This window comes from Stegodyphus dumicola, chromosome 7 (assembly GCF_044657685.1).
Source record: "Stegodyphus dumicola isolate Sdum_Otavi_A_Nest chromosome 7, ASM4465768v1".
Taxonomy (NCBI): Eukaryota; Metazoa; Arthropoda; class Arachnida; order Araneae; family Eresidae; genus Stegodyphus; species Stegodyphus dumicola.
In genome coordinates, this window is record NC_140774.1 from 6,291,737 (window position 1) to 6,312,473 (window position 20,737).

At 29.2% G+C, this 20,737-nt stretch overlaps 1 protein-coding gene across 8 annotated transcripts in view; it reads left to right on the forward strand.

The window, feature by feature from the left end:
* The window catches only part of Wsck (tyrosine-protein kinase Wsck), a 70,841-nt gene extending 50,316 nt beyond the window's left edge, over positions 1-20,525 (forward strand). For all 8 annotated transcript variants that reach the window (XM_085819847.1, XM_085819849.1, XM_085819848.1 and 5 more), the window contains 7 exons: positions 3,773-3,936; positions 9,824-9,925; positions 10,012-10,082; positions 10,411-10,451; positions 10,671-10,767; positions 15,874-15,973; positions 18,072-20,525. In XM_085819847.1, the coding sequence (XP_085675973.1) occupies positions 3,773-3,936; positions 9,824-9,925; positions 10,012-10,082; positions 10,411-10,451; positions 10,671-10,767; positions 15,874-15,973; positions 18,072-18,143 (647 nt within the window). In that variant the 3' untranslated portion in view covers positions 18,144-20,525. The remainder of the gene's footprint in view (positions 1-3,772; positions 3,937-9,823; positions 9,926-10,011; positions 10,083-10,410; positions 10,452-10,670; positions 10,768-15,873; positions 15,974-18,071) is intronic.
* Positions 20,526-20,737: the final 212 nt, after the last annotated feature.

Below are 20,737 nucleotides of genomic sequence, written 5' to 3' on the forward strand. Positions count from 1 at the left end.
TTAATTTTCATTCCTGGCCAGAAATTTGTGGAATAGAGTGTGAAATGCATCTGATAGTTGTTTCCATCGAAATTCTTCAGAAGGTTGCAATAAAAAATATTTCTCTTTGAAAATAATCCAAGCATTTAGTATAGCCAGATTTAAAATATTATAGAACACATGGATGACTTCTTGCTTTTATCGAATAATTTCTACCCATTTTTTTTTTCAAGAATGTCATCACCATACTTTGTAGAGTTATAAAATCCCACCATTAGAACCATTATCTCTAATGTCAACAGTTTGATGATGAGCATACGAAAGAGCTAAAAATGCATTGAGATGATCTAGAAACATGATTGATCCTTTGTCATTTTGAAGCTGCTGACAATTTTTGTTTAAGCACATTCTTTTATTAATATTCTCATTGGTTCATCTGTTAACCCCTTCGCGCTGGGTAATGCAAACGCACGCTTATCGCGGAGGCCGGCAGTGTCTTACGTGAGCGTCTGTCCAGGGACGGGGGCTTTTTTGCTATTAAGCCTAAATCCATGAAATTTCCGAAGTGTCAACGCATTTTTTAATAATGCTCTATAGAGTATTTACGACTTATGCTTTATAGCTATATATATATATATATATATATATACTTTAATTACCTTATTTCTTGTTTAAAAGCATATTTTACACATTTTATTTTCATTACTCACCATTTTATGACTTTTAACATTATACATCTGAAAACTAAATATATTACTTAACATTTGAAAACAGGGATCTACACACAGTTCTACGTTACATTCCTTGCACCCGTAATAACTCATTTGCCGTTTTGGAGGATTTTTCCGGGAATGTGAACAAGCGAAGCATTGTCGTGTCATTTTCTTATCAGTCTCTTCTGAACAAAGTTTTGGAAAATGTGATAGTGATACTATGTAACATAGTATCCTAGTGATACTACGTTACAGAGTATGACTATCACTACTATCAGAATCTATTCCAGAATCAATATCTGAAATGTTTTGCATCATTTCTGCTATTTCATGCTCTGTTAAGCATTTTCGACGCTTCGACATTGCAATGGTAAAAACAGAAAGAATTCACGTCTAACAAGATCTAATTATTTTCTAAATACTGAACTGCAAACCGAAATACCCAACGCTTTAGCAAAAATAAAACTTCACTACTTACAATAAACAACTACCACGTGCAAATTTAAAGAGACGTCATAAAGCACGCCATTCGGAAAGATTTATTTCTCCTTTTGTTTGTATAATCAAAAACACGTGTATGTGAGTCATGCTTCTCTCATTTCGAGTAGAAGGTCTAATGTACATGTATCTGAAACCATATGGACATACAGTGCCATCTTGTGGCAGAAATTATAGTTTCTGTAACGTTCCAGGACACTGGCACAAATACGTGACAGTCAGGGCTGAACGGGAAAATGCTCTGGCATGCCTGCGTGTCAGCCAAGAAGTGAGTGTGTTCGTTGCTGGCACGTAGACGTGACAGTCGGCGCGAAGGGATTAATAACAGTAATAACACATGTAATTCTTTAGCTTTCCATATTTCCCTTTGGGTATGATGCTATTCACCAGATTTAAATAATATATTTTAATGACAAAAGTGTACCAAAATACCAAAATTTTCATTTATTGATAAGTATGTCTGGTCATATCCATCTCTTGCAAAGTCTCGATGTTTTAAAGTACTTATTCACATAATCACACGGTGCAGAAATACATATTTATACAATAGTATTGCTGCAGGCATGTTCTAAAGCAAGGATGGGCAACCTTTTTCGGTCATGAGCCAAAAATCAAAAAAAGAAAGTTTAGCGGGCCAAGATAAATTTTTCTAAAATTTTAAAAACAATATACGAGTATTATAATTTAAATAATGAGATGAATGAAATTCAGATATCATTTTTAACAGTTTCTTATAATAAGGTTCGAAGTAAAATGACTGATTCTAAGGAACGAGGCTAAATGCTCATTTTCCAGGCTACTTCTGAAATAATTCTTTCTAAGTTTCATAGTTGAAAACCCTTGTTCACATATATAAGATGAAGCAAACATAGCACTGATTTTCTGGGTGTGAGGTATTAAATTTAGGAAACTTACTTTCGATAATGATTTGTAAAACTCTCCTTTGGTGTATTTAGAAACAAATGTTTGAGGTGATTGCAACTCAGTTAATTCAAGCTACAAATCTGACCTCCCTGTTTCACATTTTACGTTGAAAGGCATGGTAGAAATATACATTTCTGTTTGAATGGCACTGAAATCTTGAAATCTGCATTCGAACACAAAATGCAGTTTTTTCATGCCATCTTCATAATTCTTAAACTTCTCTTCATTTACTGAGGGTATTGAATATAACCTCGGAAAATGAGACAAGTCGTTTTTAGCTTACTGCCCAGCAAACAGATTAAGTTCTAGATTAAAAGCTTTGAGATGGGCAAAGATATCATTGATAAATTAATTTTTCCCTTGCATCTTGACATTCAAGTTGCTTATATGACAAAGATCTGTGAAAAGTACGAAAGCCATTCTGTATATTCTAACATCTTGCACTCCACAGAACACTCTTTCTCATGGAAGAACAACACAGCTCGCTTCAAAATACGTCTTGCACTAAGCCACTTTACTTTCATGTAATACAATACATCAGAGTATTCAGATTGCACGGAGTGAAGAAAATCTCGAAATTGCCTGTGAGCGCCGCTTTTAACACTTTACGAATTGTAAGTTATCTGTGCTTGCTATTTCCGTCAATTTATATTTTGTAGAACAAAAATAGAGGAAGTAAAAAGATCCACAATCCTTTGGAAAAAAAAAAAAAGGGGGGGGAAGAAAAAATTATATTTAAACAAAGTAGAAAAGGAGATAGATATATAATACATAAATATATTTTTTCTGCCTCGGACCGGCAAGGGCCGTAGTTTGCCCATCCCTGTTATAAACATTTGTGCTTGGTTTCCATAATACCTTCAAAATGATGGCTCTAGATTGAATAGGTATGCAACATATTCCCTCTCCCCCCTTTTCTTAACTGAGTTAAGTTTTGTTAAGGTATGTATACATATCACATAAAGTTAGGAAAATTCCTAAAAACTTCCTCAGGATGAGCCACATATAAAGATGTAGCACTGAAAAATAAATCTCAACCCATATGGAATAATGTAACAGAGATCTCAATCCATAAGTTATCAACAGCCGATTATAACGTTTTTGTACCAGAGATAAAAAAAAACCTGGTAATTAACCCAAAAAAATTAAAGAATCAAATTAAACTAAGAAACAAACAAAAAAAAAAAAAAAAAAAAAAAACTAACAAATTAAAGATTGCTTCATAAAAATTAAATGGCAAGTTTTAAAATATATTTTAAAAAGATTCCAGATTAGAAAATTCAAATAATTTTTTAAAACACAGCAAATAATATGCAACATTTATTATTAACTTTTGCAGCCTACCTGCCTTAAAGTTTATTTAATAATAGTATCTAGTCTTCTTTAAAACATATATAGTAAAAAATGGTAAGCAAATGCATACATGCTCATTTATCTCCCATGGTCTTAAAACTCCTACAAACTTGTTATGTATTTTTTTATAAACACATCCTGCACACAAACACATCCTTGTTATGTATTTTTTTATATCTTTTGATTTTGCTTTTGACATACAAATTTTTGCTGTAACAGTGGCAACATTATATTGAAGTAATACAAACTTTGATATGAGGTCATTTTCATTATTTATGGATTTATACAACATTTTATCTTTTTAGATGTTCTGCAAGTTGCAATTGAGCATCATTCTTCTTCTTTAAGGGGATTATTACTTCGCAGTAGACAGCCACCTGGTGGGAAAGTTAGCAGCTTGTCTGAACCATTGTTATTAGAATTAGCTGCTGGTATTGCTCAAGGAATGGCACATTTGGCAGATAGAGGAGTGAGTAAATATAAATAATATTATTTGCAGTATTTTTTCATTTTAATAAAGGGTATTATTTTATTTACTTTTCTAAAAAAATATGGAATTTCCTTTCTAATAAATATTTGCTAATCTAAATGAACAAAGCCATCAATTGTTTGCAGTAGAAAAAGGAATGTTTAAGCTACTTGCTCCCCCTTCCAAAATCATGTTCGTAGTTTACTTACTTAGCTGGAAAAGGTAAATAAATCCATAAAATTAAATAAACTTTGAGGCAGGTAGGCTGCAAATGTTAATAATAAATGTTGCATATTATTTGCTGTGTTTTAAAAAATTATTTGAATTTTCTAATTTGGAATCTTTTTTAAATATATTTTAAAACTTGCCATTTAATTTTTATGAAGCAATTTTTGATTTGTTAGTAGCAATTTGATTGTTTAATTTTTTGGGGTTAATGGCCAGGTTTTTTTTTAATCTCTCGTACAAAAACGTTATAATCGGCTGTTGATAACTTATGGATTGAGATCTCTGTTACATTATTCGATAGGGGTTGTTTATATTCTTATTTCTGGTGACTGCTGAATGTAAGTAGTACAACATGCATTTTTTTGAAAGCATTTGTAACATAAACTCTTTGTTTATTCAGAGAAATGAAGTGCACAAAAATAGAAAACAAATATATAATATTATAATATAAAAAATAAATTTTAATATAACTGATGAGTAATGATGTATTTGATTCATTTAAATGAAGGTTAACTAACTTGTGTAGAATGAAATCAGCAATAATAGTCATGGACCTGTAAACAAGCCATGACATTATAAAACTAATAAACAGATGATTTTATTGAAGGAAGAATTGCTAAGTGAGTCAATCTATGATTACCTTTTTTTTTAAGCTTCTTATTGGATGTAAAGCAGCTTCCTTCCAAATGCAGCTTTAGAGAATCAAAATTGTTGTAGTTACAAAGACTACACTTCTATTCTTTTCTTAGGGGCAAATAAGACAGTATCTTGACATCGTTTGAGGATGAATGTGATATTGCAATCTTCTGTTAGCTATCTAAATCATTGTTGTATGATTTTATTCCTCAACTTTGAGGATTTAGTAGTACCATCCTATCTTCATCTTTGTCCCATGTATCAGTGAGTCTGAAAGGGCTGGATCATGATGGTAAGAAAAATAAGAGCAGCATTGGTTTTTCTGATGAGAGATGAAAATAAGTGTAGCATCGGTTATTTTGTCTTAAGAGACTGTATGGTGGATGCATCTGCTGTAAACTTTTATAACATGTTGCTGGTTCAAATTGATGTTATATTTCATTATTTCATATTAAAAGATATTCTACAATTCTGTCAATATTTAATTTTTATGCTGGATTGTGAGGCACATCATGCTTGAAAAAGCTGTGGCAGATGGGATATGTATCTGTATATATATATTAAAGTTGTCATGAACTGCGGTTTTTTTAAAGAACATTTGGTTTTTATCCTAATTTAAAAAAATGGTTGACTGCCCTGTACATATTCCAAACCGAATCCGTAATTCACAGTAGGATTTGTATTGCTATGCAGTAGGTGTAATTCTTTTTCCAAATAATAACTTCTAGATAATAGTGTTATGTAAGAGAATTTGTGTAATATTATCTTACTTATTTTTCAAACTAACTCACTTATTTAATTTAGCATTCACTAATGTCCCCCCCCCAAAAAAAAATAATATAAAATAAATGAGAAATCAAACTCAAAGTCTGTTATACTGTGTTGGAGGAACTGCATGATTGATCTAAACCCAAATTAAATCAATCAACATATCTTTGAAATCAATTAACTCAATCAAAATTCAAATTCACTTTCACTGGTGTATGGGTAAAAGTAAGCTCTCTCTCTCTCTCTTCAAAGTACCATTTCTTTCAATTCACATAAGCTAAATACTCAGTCAATTTCATATCTTTCTCAAGAGATAATAACAAGTTAATTTTCATAAATTCAACCTCACAAACACCACAGAAGAAATATTTATACATGTCAATCAGCCAGTTCCTGAAAATAAAAAAATTAGTTTAAATAATTTCTTGATACCTTCAAATAAACAAATAATTCTTTAGTAATCATCCATTTAATAATAATAAATATAAAAAGTGGTTAGTACAAGCATTGTGTTTTTAATTCATAAAAATAATTAACAATACCCTAGGTAAATCAATCTTCACGTTTCTACGAAGTCTTGCAATTCAAGCAAATGGTGTGACTGGACAGACCACCAACTAAATAAGAAAATAACACATACAAAATTTAATCACTAAACATTTATTACTTTCTAGAATACAGTCAAAAGTCGTTAATCCGGACTCGTCGGGACTTCGGCGATTCCGGATTATCGATTTTTCCGGATTATAGATCATCAGTTTAAATCTCGTAAGATGGCATGCAGAAATTCTAAAATTAAAAATATGAAACCGTAATTTATGAAATAAAGAACAATTATGATCTAAAGGGTATCAAAATTTGCAAAAAGAAAAAGCTTAATATTTATTTGTTTACTTTATTAAACATTTCTTTCAATGTAAGTTGTTTAAGTTTGCTTCGTTTCATGTGATAATACTTTCTCTTTAATTCTATTAAACAGACATAATTTCTTGTTCAGTTACAAAGTTCCGCTGTTCAAGTCCTATAATTGCTGTGTCAAGAACACCGACTAATTTGTCAATCGAAATTTTTTCGTTTTCAATAACCTCTGTCACTTTTCTTCGCTATCGGAAGCGAATTATAATGACGAGGAACTTATTTTAAATCATATCAAAGACAGAGCATATCGAGATGAAATACTACATTTGGTAGGGAATTATAAGCCAAATAAAATAAAAACATCTGCGCTGAAGATAAGAATAGTGCTGACAAATCAAGTTCCAATGCATTACGCGCCCGCCCGCCGTGGCGTTCCCCCCGCCAAGCAGCGTGAAATTGATAAACAGATTTCGGATTTCAAAACATACTTTCGCTTTAGATCCTTTACATATTAACAAATATATATCGGAAATTCTATTTGATATAATGGAAAGTTTAAGCTTACTTTTATAAAATTGCTCTTACAGTCTGCAAAAAATAATAAGCCGGATCCAATTCGAAAATTAAGGAACAACGCAATCATCAACATTAACTGAAATAGATAATTAGATAATTTTAGCTTATACGTCCATTATACATAAAACGCGCACGCGAAAACGTATTCTGCACTTGCGCAAACTCATCTGCGCAGTCGTAAAAGGTCTTACGCGCACGCGTAAATGCCTATGCGCATGTGTCAACGCGGCGCATGCGCAGAAAGTTTTTAGTTTTGAGGTCCGGATTATAGATCATTCCGAATTATGGGTGTCCGAATTATCGACTTTTGACTGTATCAGAAATTAAGATAGCTGGCCAGACTCTCCTTACATCCAATGGTTAAATGATATTCCAAATTATATTTTTTAAGCATCATTAATCAGAATTGAATAACCCACTTAAACATAATGTAACATTATTTTAATCACTGTAGATTATTTCCATTCTTACTTAGACACTTGATTTTCTTTCCTTAATTATATTACATAGAGATGATAACTACCTTTAAAATCTCACATATTCAGTTGTGTCTACAGCATCTCAATACTTAGCTTAAATCTTACCAAATCATTGTCAATTAAGATAAGAAATTATAATTAACAGAATTATTCTTTTTTATAGACTATTTTAAAGTCACTTAAACACAATCCATTTTCTCTTAATTCAAATTTAAAATTCCATTTATACCAATTAAGATGAAATAAAATTACTCCCCCCCCCTTACAAATAGCAGCAATGATATATATAAAAAAATTATACAAAAGCAACTTGCATTTGGACTTCAATGTAGGATCACGTTATCGAGTTCATGAAATAGTCCTTCACAAATCCACATGAAATACAAGTTCACGAAAAATTATATCATGCTGAAAACATAAGAGAAGAAGCCCAGAATATCAATAATTTTGAAGTAGCCGAAGACAGATGAATGGATAAACTGTAATGAATCAGGAACTAAAGGACAGGAAAACTGGCAGATGTATTTAGGTATCATATTTCTCATTGTGAGCTGCATATTTGATTGAAAGACCGGAATCCTCAGATACTGGAAGTTGGGTGATAATCAAGCCTATTGATGTGTCTGCTCAACTTGAGGAATGGTACAAGTGCAAAGCACAAGTATTATTCTTATTCTACTCTAGATCACTTTAGACCAAAATTAAAACTGATTTTAAACTCCCACAAAAGTCTCAAAAGAAAACCCACTTTCTCTACCCACAAAAATTGTACTGACTGAAAGATAAAGCTTGAACAACCAGATGAATTTTCTCTTTTATGTTATTTTCAGTCCTCCCAATGAATAGAAACAGAAATGCTGCCGCAAAGACAAATTAACTGAACACCTGCAAAGTGAATTATTCAAAACACGCAAGAAACAGAAATTTGATCCCTTCTAACTTCGGAGAACAACACAGAAACAAGGTCACTGCTGCCATTTTAATTGCCACCTGAAAGAATTAATTTGATATCCCTCCTTTCAAAAAGCCCATTAATCCGTCATTTGCAACATTCACAAAACAAAAGATGCCAATTAATTCTTCCTTTTCACTCCCAGTAAACAAAACTTTCGACAGCAGCAGATACTTTTAACAGCTCTTTCTCATTGCAAATGCTATTGATAACCCACCAAAAGAATCAGTTTGGAGAACATTGAGCAAGTAATTCAGTCTCCACTTCCAACCAGATGTTCTGAGAAAACTGTTTCTTGTTTCATGAGAAAAGAAGCATTAAAAAATAAATACAAACAGCTTTTAATGGCAAAAATAAGTACCCACTACACTAGTCACAAACAATATCAGTTAAATAAAAACCTTAATAATAATTAATTAAATTACATTAGCACAATTAAAATTTTCTACACAGCAATAGTAGTGCTTGCAAATGTGATCTTGTTGTAACTATTTTGACCTTCCACATACATACAAATGCTGTTTTTATTATGCTGCTGTTGCTGATCTAATATGTAAAAGCTGATATTTAGCGAGTACTTCAGATGCTCAAAATACCGAATTCATATATATTAACTTCTAGTTCAAAAAATTATGAACTTCTTTGAAATGTTTTGAAATATATTTCTGATTAGACATTATTGTAAATTATATGTTTATACTTAGTTGGCATTTTTTAGCATATAATCCAGAATGAACTCTTTGAGTTGACAGATCACTAAATAATTATCATTAGATTGAGGGCTAAGAAGAAGAAAGTGAGAAAAATAAATGATTGTGTATAGTGTGCATGATAATTATGCTAAGTTAGAGATATAATATTAAATAATAACAACAATAAAAATAATAGTAAATGGTTAAATGATGCTTAATTGATTCTAGTATTTACAGTCAACTATTTAATTAGTGATTACCATTTTTTTCCATCCTCTGTTTCTGTAATAAAGAATTTATTCATTTTTTTTTCTCAAATCTAAAGTGCTAAAGATAAGAAAAGATAGTACTTAAACTCCTCATGGATTTTACTACGTAACATATTTAGTCATGTAAATTATATGTAAAAAACTGAGTTATATTAAAATAAATTTATTGCTAATAAAAGACAATATTCATCATTATATGATATTATAATAGTCAATATTATAATTTTTTAGTTGCATTTTGAGATATAGGGGAAGACATAAATCAGGCAAGTTTTTTTTTAGTAGATTCATGCATTTTATAATATGCTATGTGAAATATTTTAATATTCAAAACACCCATTGGTTTGGAAATGTATGGCCTTAAATGGCATTTAAATATTTATGCATTAATAGTGGAAAATATTGTATTATAATTTTTTTAATTTCTAGATTTTCCATCGTCATCTATCTAGCAGAAATGTTTTAATTGCAGAAGGATCCATTCCAAAAATTGCCCATTTTGGACTAGGTTATTACAATCCTCTTGGAAAGGTAATTATTTTAAAACTTGATCTGTGTAAATCTGTTGAGTGATGGGAAGACAGTAATAAAAATTGCAAATGAATGTTTTATTTTAGAAACTGATGTACACAAGGTGGACAGCTCCTGAAGTCTTGAACATGAATACATTTGCAAGCAAAAGTGATGTGTAAGTTATTAATGACTCATTAATGCTTAGCTTGTGGTATTTTAGATTATTGTAGCCCTAAAACTATTTTAAAAGTATTGGGTAAATATGGAGATGAAAAAAAAAAAATTAAGGCATTTAATTTTTATTTCCATAGTAAAAAATTCTTTGACTCCAAGTGTTTGTTTGGAAAAAATAGTTATGATTATTTTCAGTTTATTTGAATTGAATCTTGCTTTTTTTTCCTCAGCATTTGCTTCATTATATTTTTATTTTTAAGAGTTTTGTTAATAAAATGTAAAAAACTGATATGAAAGTATATTGTAGCTTTATATTCTAATGCTTTTAGGTGGTCGTTTGGTGTACTTATGTGGGAAATTCTAACATTAGGTATGCATATTTTATTTTTATCATGCTAAATTAACTGTTCAGATTTCACTCATAAAATGAATTAAAAAACTATCTTGTATATTAGGTCAAGACAAAAACAACAATGTATATTCTTAATTTAACTGTCCTTGTTATTAATACCTAAAGAATCTGATGTACATGAAGATATTTTCCATTTAGTATGTGTAACCTTTGTTTAATAAGAATACTAAATTTTAGGTGGCTCCCCGTATAACAATATTTTTACTCGAGACATTTTACCTCGTGGAATGCAAGGCATGCGCCTTTCTCAACCAGTTGGTGTTGGTAATGAACTGTAAGTGGAATTTTATATTCATTTTCTAAAATCTTTTTGATATGTCTAAGATTTTTCTAGTGATAATGTGTACATTTAATTTTAATTACAGGAAATTATAATTAAATTATTGTTGTCTGAGTGTGTAAAAAGAAGAGAATGTTCAGTTTCATGCTACATTCAAATATATTGTTGTGCATTTTGTTTCAGATATACTGTTACAAAACTAACAAATGAAAGAAAAGAAACGGAAGTTGTTGTACATATTAAGTACTTAGATTTTTGTTGTTGTTGGGAGGAGAGGCATTTACCTAACATAACATAATAGTAGAGTAAACAAATAAAACTAATTAAAATTCTTATAAAAAGGATTTTATATAAAAGAAAGAATAAATATTTTCATGTTTAAAATATTGAGAATTTATAATGATAGAATTGGAATTTTCTTCATTTAAACTTAATTTCATGATCTATCACTGATATGTATTTGAATGTTGTCCATTGACTGTCATGGTAGATATATTTGAAAATGTTATGCAAAACTTAAGTAGCAGTCTCATGGCACTTACGGCATTGGGATATGAAATAACACTCCTGCCCTCAAATGTAGCTAGTCCTTTACAAATAATGCATGTAAGAACAGTTTTGGGACTTGAGTCACTGTTGCTGTATAAAGTTACCTATTTGATGAGTTTGACAATATCAAATAAAAGAAGCCGTACCTATCCTAGGACTTTAGCTGAAAACTGCTGATCTGAAGTATTCACATATTATAAAAGTCTTAGAGGTTTCAAAGATGACAGGATTTTTAACATAATATATGTATATATAGTTTAACCTCAATTTTCATATTTATTTCTGAGTACAAAGAGAGTAGAAATATTGCTTCATTATATTTTTATTTTTAAGAGATGAATTAAAGAGATTGAAAGAAGGCTTTCCACAGGTGTGTTTCCTTTAAGGCCTTCCGTAATTAGGTTGTGTTTGAGTGATATTGTCAAGGTCAAGTCCATGTGCTTTACTTGTTTAGAATTATGTGTGACTGTTATAATGACACCAAAAAGACTGGTAATATTTGTAAGCAAAAATAAAGAAATTAGTTTTTTTGAAGTAGAAATGAATGAACAAAACCTTATCAAGTAATCATGACACAAATATTTTTCTTTTTGTTAAGGTTTTACAAGCAATGGAGTTACTTATTTCTTACTATCCAGAATAAACTAAAATACCATGTGCTTGTTTAGAAATGTTTCTGAGAATTTCATTTGGACTAAAATTGATTTCATCTTGTAATGTTTAAATGATAATTCTTACTGAGATATTCATGTTGAGTTCTGAATATACTAAATTTTGATTGGTGATTTATCCTTCTGAACATATTTCATTCTTATTAGAAATAATTGAAAAGATTATCCAATATTTCTCAAAAAGATAAATTAATAAAATAGTATCTTAGAAATGTTCGGCCAATAAGAATGAGCTGTTGAGTATTAAAGGTACACAATTATTACACAATAAGGTCATAAGAGTTACAAAATATGTAGAACATTTTATTAAACATTATTTTATTATTTTATTTTAAAAAGTGCTAGGTCATAAAAATTGCATGCCTTTCATTATCCAGTATGAAATACTGTTCAGGTAAGAACAATTTCTTCTGAAAATCTTTTAATTTTCCTTCTCACTCATCTTCCTAATGCATATACTTGTAAGTAAATAAATAATAATAATTAAAAAACACTAAATGAATAAGTATTTGGGATTTATTGATTGATGGTGCAGATTATGATGAAAATAGATGGTGAAGTATTCTGTTAATGTGTTAAAGAAAACTTCTGTGCATTAAATTGAATTTTAAAAAGTATGCATTGTTTGAATAGAGGTAATAGAGTTTATGCAGACTATAAAGAGAATGAATGGGACAGTATTCTGTCAATGTGTAAAAATAAATAAATAAATAAATAATGTGCATTAAATTGAAAGATGAATGGAGTTGATGCAGACTGCAATGAAAGTGGATAGCTCAGTATGCTGTTAAAATGTAAGCCACAAAAAAAAGATTTAAAAAAAAAAAGTCATATGGGTTAAACTAAAAAATGTCTATCAGCTGAACATAGGTAATAGAGGTGTTGTAGATTGCAATGAAAATAAATAACATTGTATTCTGTTAATGTGTTAAAGGGGGGGGGAATTGATCTGCAGTAAACTGAATTTTAAAAAGTATGCATCAGTTAAATAGAGATATATTATGAGCATTACCATTTGTAAAGTTCCACACAAAGGAAAGTTTTTCAGAAAAATTCATTAAACTAAGAAAATGAAAAAATGAAAATAAATAAATAAAATAAAATAAACTTTATATACAAAGTGTAAATTATTCTAGTGTGCTTTTGTGCTTCTGCCTATATGATGAAATGTATATTATGGTGACAAAGAATATAAAATTTTTGCTGAAGAAATATTTGTATGAATTCAGGGTGTTATAATTCTGTAACTCACATCTTTATTTGGGAAAAAGAAAAAAAATACTTTGTGGTTTCTTTTAGCTACTGTAATTTTTTTTTAATTTCTATTTTTTTAAATAATCATAAAAGTGATTTCAACTATTAAGATTCTGTGTGAGTTTTGTTGAATGAATTTATATCATTGGTTATTCAATAATTTTAAAAGTAACACTTTTAGGTCTTATAAACGCTTCTTCATTGTCATACCATTTTAACATTATACAGCAATCATAACTGTATATATTATACAGCAATCATAACAGTTTCATAATTAACTATATTTCTTGCAATTTTTTATATAAGTAAATCAAATCATTTTTCTTCATATCATATCATTGATACCAAAACACAAATCTGTGAACTAGCTGTTTTGAGAAAAATCCATTTCAAGGCTTTATTTTGCATTTGGTTTATAGCAAAATCAATATATGACTTTTACATAATAATTCTTTTATATGCTACTAAAAAATATACTTGTACTCACCAGTGGCTGAACAAATAAGACCTTCCAATCAGGGCTGTGGAGTCGGAGTCAGAGTCATGCAGTCGGAATCGGAATCAGAGTCGGGCAGATTTTGGGGTAAAAGGAGTCAGAGCTGGAGTCGCTAAAAACAGGTCGACTCCATCTCCAATTTTTGTTGGACAGTTTGAATTTGAAATTAAAATGAATTCAAAAAAATTAATGACAAGCTGAATTATTATTTTTATTTATGAACTGTATACATTAATAAATAGTTATTTTCAATTTTATTGACATATTCATAAATAAATATAAGAATGGATGTGATATTTGCCATTAGCAATTAAACTGATTCATTTAGTTACAAATCTCATTGGTAAATTTTGGTAAGCAGCAATAGCAGCAACAACTCCTAAAATTGATGCCATTCTTAGGAAGTAAGCAGGAAAAGGAGCAATTATTGATCAAGCAACATGATAAGGAAGCACATATTTGATGATAAAGAGTTTTTAGAATTAAGAACTTTTTTAAAAGAAGTAGATAATCCTGTGTATCTTTAACAGAAAGACTGTGGAATGATCTTGCAGAATTGGAAACTCTTCTCTCTACACCATATATAGCCACAAGAAAGCTGCAATCTGAAGAATTGACAGGAGGCAAGAATGGAAGAATGGGATGTTTGTTCTTTCTGAAATGGAGGGTTTATTGCAGAAGGAATCATTTCTTCAATAAAGAAAAGAGAAACTAGTTTGCTAGACAATGAGATCTTGCTGGGTTCATATGTAGATCTGAAACACCAAATTTTCTTGGATGACGAACAAATTAAAAAGGCAAAGAAAGTCATCTATGAACTTTCATTAAGAATGAATTATTCTCGAAACAATTGGAGAATTTGAATCAGGACAGTCAAATGGCAGACATTGCAATTCAGTCTGTGTCATCCTCTTCTAGTGATGAATTAGATTTTATAAAATATTTTTGGATAATAGTGAAAAGGCTAAGGCAAAGCAAATGAAAATAAAGAACCAAGAGCCTTTAGATATAAAAAGGAAAAAATACAAACAATATTTCTACATGGCCTTTGAAGAAATAGAGAGAAATATGATTGCGCTTGCAAAGACGCCTCTTTTAGAACTTATAAAAATCTATCCTTAAAAGTTAAAAGAAGTAGCCCTCCTCCAGTAACAGCTCTCCCTCCTACTCAAGTTAGTGTGGAAAGACTCTTCTCAGCTCTGAAGTTTATCAAATTAGATCTATAGGCCTCCGACAAAGCTATACTGTTCCTTAGAAATAATTAATGCCAGTTTTTCTATTTCATAATAAATGCTAATTAATGTAAATAATTTGCTATGCCATCAATTTTTTTTCCCCTGTTGCATCTATTACTTCTTTTATATTAAAAAAAAAAAAGCTGTAACCCATGCGTATATGTTTACATATATATATCGGAGTGGCGCAGTGAAAGCGTGCTGGGCCCATATATGAGGGATTCGGAGTCATTAAAATTCTAGGAGTCGGAGTCTGTTATTTTCCTTACCGAATCCACAGCCCTGGTTTCAATCTGTGGTCTTTCAGCTCAGGCTCAAATGCTTCAAAGAAGCTGGTTGTATGAGTTGTTTTGCAGTTGTCAGTAAAAGAAAGTATTTCTTATGAAATCCTCCACAAAGGCACATCTCTTCTTTTCTTGTATGCTTTGTTGTATTCAGTTAAACAAAAAAACATACATACATACAATATGCATCTTTTTCTTTTAGTATATTGCAAAACACTGAAAAACAATCTAGAAAATATATATTGGCAAAGACAGCAAAAAATAAATATTAATGATTTTGACAGGCTACTGACAATAAGAGAAACAAATCCGGTAGTGATGTATTTGTAGTAACTTCATTTATTGTAGATAATAAGTTGTACTGGAATCAGTGAGATATCTGCTTTAAAAAACATTTTAATAAGAGGGAAATCATCTTTCATGTGCACTAAATGTTGACAAAAGCAATGGCCAGCTGCTTTAAGTCACTTTTAAAGATTTTGTAGATTTCTTTGTTACATTAAGAGGGGATATATGAAATAACAAATTTTGTCCAATCCTTCACTATAATTACATTTAATTCTAATAATTGTAGCTGCATATAAAGCATTTTTCTAAATTATTTTATTCAGGTATCAACTTATGCTTAATTGTTGGGAGCTAGATCCCGAGGAAAGACCAAAATTTATGGAGTTGGCTGCAAATTTGCAAAATATGTTTTTAAATGCTAAGGTAAGTAAACTCATTATTGAAATGAACTTAATTGGTGTATCTGTGAGTGGTATTTTATTAAAAATTTTATAGTCCATTAGTGATATGAATTTCTCTTTTGAAATATTTTTTTAAATAATAAAGTCATTACTTTTTATCTATGTAAATATATATATATATATTATTGTCATTTTAAAAGAACATTTAGATTATTATTAACTTAAATATTAATTACATTTTCAAGTTTTAGAAACATAACATGATTAGTAATCTACTCTTCATTTATAAACGAAACTATGAACAATGTTGTGTACGTAATTGAGAAATAAAATTTTTCTGTAGTTTTGGAGGCTTCTTTAACATATATGTGGTAAAAACGAAATTAGGAGATATGTATTTAATGCTCTCTTTTCTTTAACCATTAATATTAGGTTAATACAGTTATAGTTTGCATGTTTCATAAAACATTGGTTTAACTGTTTTAAATTCTGTAGTCCTAAAAGAGGGACTTTATCTTCATCATTACTCAGTTTATAATAAAACACTCCTATAGATTTCAGTATTTGCTATTGCTGAAATTTTGATAGATTCTGTAGCATAAGAAATCAGGTTTTTTTTTTTTTTTTTTTTTTTGTTTTGTTTGTTTTTTGTTGCATATGTGTGTGTTTGTTTTATGGTTATGCCCTTTATGCTTTATTACGGCTTGAAAATTCTCTCAAATTGAGGTTTTTTGGGGGAAAGATTAGACAAAAACATGAAGCATATAATAAATGCAGTTACAATATACAAAATAAAGCTGTAAATTTTTTCACCTTGTGTTAACAGTTGACAATAGCCAAGTGTTTAAAACTTGTAGAGCACTGGTTAGTTTTATACTTAGTTCTATTCCTGTATTCTCTTAAGAAATGCCCCTTTATAAATATTTTCTGTCTAGAAGGGAGAAAGCTCAAGCATGGTTTGTCATTATTAATAATCCAAATCTGTTAATTAAACATTGTCAAAAATACAGTACTTAAACACAGTTGTTGCATAGCATTAAATAAATAAATTGAATGAGATACTTATTAAGTTAATTAATTATATTATAGGTACCAAAGGTCATGTCTTTTTTTCAATGGGGAGAACTTTTAGGAAAACAAGAAACTTATTATCTCATGTGAATTAATGTGCAATGTTCATATGTCTTTGCGTATAAATGTTTCTGAAAATTTCATTAAAATATTCTAAAATTTAGTGAGCATTAGATTAATATTTGTATTACTTGAAATGAAATTTATCTGCATATGACTTGCATGTTAACTCCAGTATTTGTGGAATCTGAAGTATCAGCATTTAACACTTTTCCAGTAAAATGCATATTGGTTAAATGCTATGTAATTAATATTTGTTATTTATTTATTTAAGTTGATTGGAAGTTAAATATGGGTAACATTTTAGAAGAGGGAATATTGGAGGATATGAATAGATGAACAGGATTACAAAAGGCTTCAGTTTTTTTTCCCTAGTTGATAGAATGTTAAAAATGTAATAATGGTCGACATTTAGAAGGAAAATAATTAATGAAAAAACAGTATCACACAGTTTAAAATAAGCATGAAAATCAAATATGTTGCATGTTATGTATACCACAAAAAATCATGCTTTTTTTTTTTTCTTTCTAATTTATTATAAGTTAAAAATGGTTGACATTTTAGAGGCAAAAAAGAAATACTGATTCAACGATATCAGGTGGATAACATTATAATCAAAACAATTTGAAAATCAAATCTGTTGCAGATTAATATCGGAAATAAATTTGTCAAGTTTAATGAACAATTTGGGCAACTTACCAAGATGGCCTCTTTAACAGGAAAGTACCTTTTTAAAGCAGCCAAATTTTTTAAAGGAAAAGAAGAAATGTTTATTTAATTGTGAAGTTTTTTTTTTTTTTTTTTTTTTTATTTATTTAAATATCTAGTAACATGCAGTAATTCTACATATTTATTTTAGCATATTGTACTGTGAATCTGTAATTTAAAAAATAACATATGTAGTTAGTCTGTAAGCTCATATTTAAAAATTAAGTTTTTAAATTAATGAATGAATTAAAATAAATATTTTGTCTTTTTCTCCCCTACAGGAACATGTCAATTTCCAAGATTGTATAAATTATCAGTACGAAAAATTTGATCCTAGTGCAGAAGATCAGTAGTAATGCCTTACATTCCATAACTCTGTCATCAGTATTCCAAGACATTTTATTTTGTATATTGCAGCTATACATTTATATATATACAGATTTATATTTTAAACATGTATTTTTTATGAGCAGCTGCAGGATGAAAAATAATTTGACTTTAATCATATTCTGTATAGAATTAAAATAAGGATTGCCACAAATTGTTTTTCATTCCAAAGACAAGTTTTGTGCCTCGTATTTCTATTTTTACATTTTTATTAAGAAGAGAATATTACTGAGTCATGTTTCTGCAATTATGTAAGTTACTTAATTGTGATAATTTTTTTATTTATGTTTGTGTATATTTTTACCTTTATACATACTTTAATCATTTATTTGTGTAAAAAGATCAGTTTCATTAGTTTTGAACTATTAAGTACAATACAGAGTGCATCTATAAAATTTTAGGACCAAGTTCTTTACAAAATCAAAATTATAGAAAGCAACATTATTGTTATCGTCTCTTAGCCTTGTAAATTCACACAATGCTTGGTTCCTTCATAGAACTTTTTTTTAGTCAGGAGATACTGTTCAAGTTTGTGTTTGAAGTTATTTGAATCTCTTCAGTACAGAATTGTCTGAGACACTTCAGAGAAGGGAAAGTAGTCTGCAGAGATCAAACCTGTTGAAGAAGGGGTTAGTTGATATTTTTCTTTACCAGAGAAAAATGGAACGCAAGACAGGAATAGAATGGGTGCCATATCGTTCATACAGTAGAAATGAGTTATTCAAATGAGCTTTCTCAGACTTAATAGGCTCAACATGAAACTAAAGTTTTGTATCCATGGTGAATCTTCTCCAAACTAAGCAAATGTTTTCCATTTTGTCTCAGGATTTCATCTCCAGTTGATGCATTGAATTTCATCTCCAGTTGCAATTTACTTTACTTCAAAACTTTGCTATTCCATGCCTAGCTTTTGAATCCTTGACAGCAGATATTCACAGGATCAATTCAGGATCTGCATAGGAAATTTAGAGTCTAGCAGATGATATTTTAAGAAAAGAAAGGCTAAGATGGCATTGTAATAAATCTATGAGTTATCACTTGGCAAATTTGCTGAAATTTGTTGAAGAAAAAATTAGTTCTGAAACTTTATAGATGCACTGTGTATGACTGCTTGGAAATATAAAGCTGACATAGCATCATTAATAAAACTTTTCATAATAATATTGACTGGTGTAGGTATTATAGAAAATACTATGTTATATTTTCTTTTCCTTTTGTGAAATCAAAAGCATGTGCAATGCATGAATCATCTAATTAGTGATATATTCATTACATGCAGAATGTGGTCTCTTCATACAGCTACTTCTGGTATCTTTTTTCAGTTTTATTTGTTAGTTTGAGACAATATTTTGGGTAGTAGTCTTATGCATATATATTTGAGCAAAATGTTTTTAGTTTTGTGGTTGAGTTTTGGTTGTGTCTGGTTGTTGTTTTTATTTTTGTGTACCGGTGTTTTATTATGCATAATTTTGTCCAAGTTTAAATGTTTTTAAAAATTTTTATTGGTTTTTTCCTAGTGATCTGTTTATACATTTTTTAAAGTATGATAAAATGTTGTCTTATTTTCTATTGTTTTTGTGTTTTCAATATTATATGCTGCTAAACATAGAATCTCATTTACACATGAAACATTTTCATTTTGTTGGAAAAAGTCATGTAACCATTTTACATTAAGCTTTTTAAATTAGTAATAGAATGACAGAATTAATTTATATATATATTTTTCTTTTTTAACAGTCATTTATTTTATATTTAAAAAAAAAATTAAATTGGCTTTTGAACTATAAACATGGAATTGTTAGTTTTTTTGCAGTAATCATCTGAACAAATATGTTAATTACTTATAAATTTAATAGTAAAGTTGTTTTTCTTCTGTATTTTAATAGACATGCTACAGTTATTCTTTACTAATTGTGAAATAAATGTCCATCATATTAATGATTAAAATCACCTTAAAAATTTTTAATATGTACAAAGTTGGGAATTGGACACAGTAATTATTCTGGAAAAATATGTGTAATTTTTTTAGAATTTAAGATCACATTTTTTAAGTATAAGAATTTTTTTTAAGTTCAAATTTGATTTGACCATATAAAATGGATAATTAAAAACATTTCAAAGTAGTTTCTTTATTTAATTTTAATATTTTGAAACCTAAAGAAGGCAGGACATTGTTATTCATATTCTGCTGTTTAATGGTGGATATACTAAATCTTGTAAACATGAAATGTTTTGATTTGTTATTTTTCATGTGTCAGTCTTTATGACCAGATTGACAAAATTTTAGGTTCGGTGATTCAACAGCAACAAAAAAATAAATAAATAAAAATTAAAAATCTTTCAAAGTTTTTTTAGGATGTGATTATTTTACATAATATTTATACATTTATATACATTCTGTTGACACAAAAAAATAAAATCTTTTCTTTTATTATACATATTATAGAACAAGTTAAATTTGATACTAATGCAATCAATGCAATTGTTTTTGAGATAATATTTCTTCATCATGGTTCGAAGTTATCACCTCCAGTCATGAAGGCTAAACAGCAAATTGCCA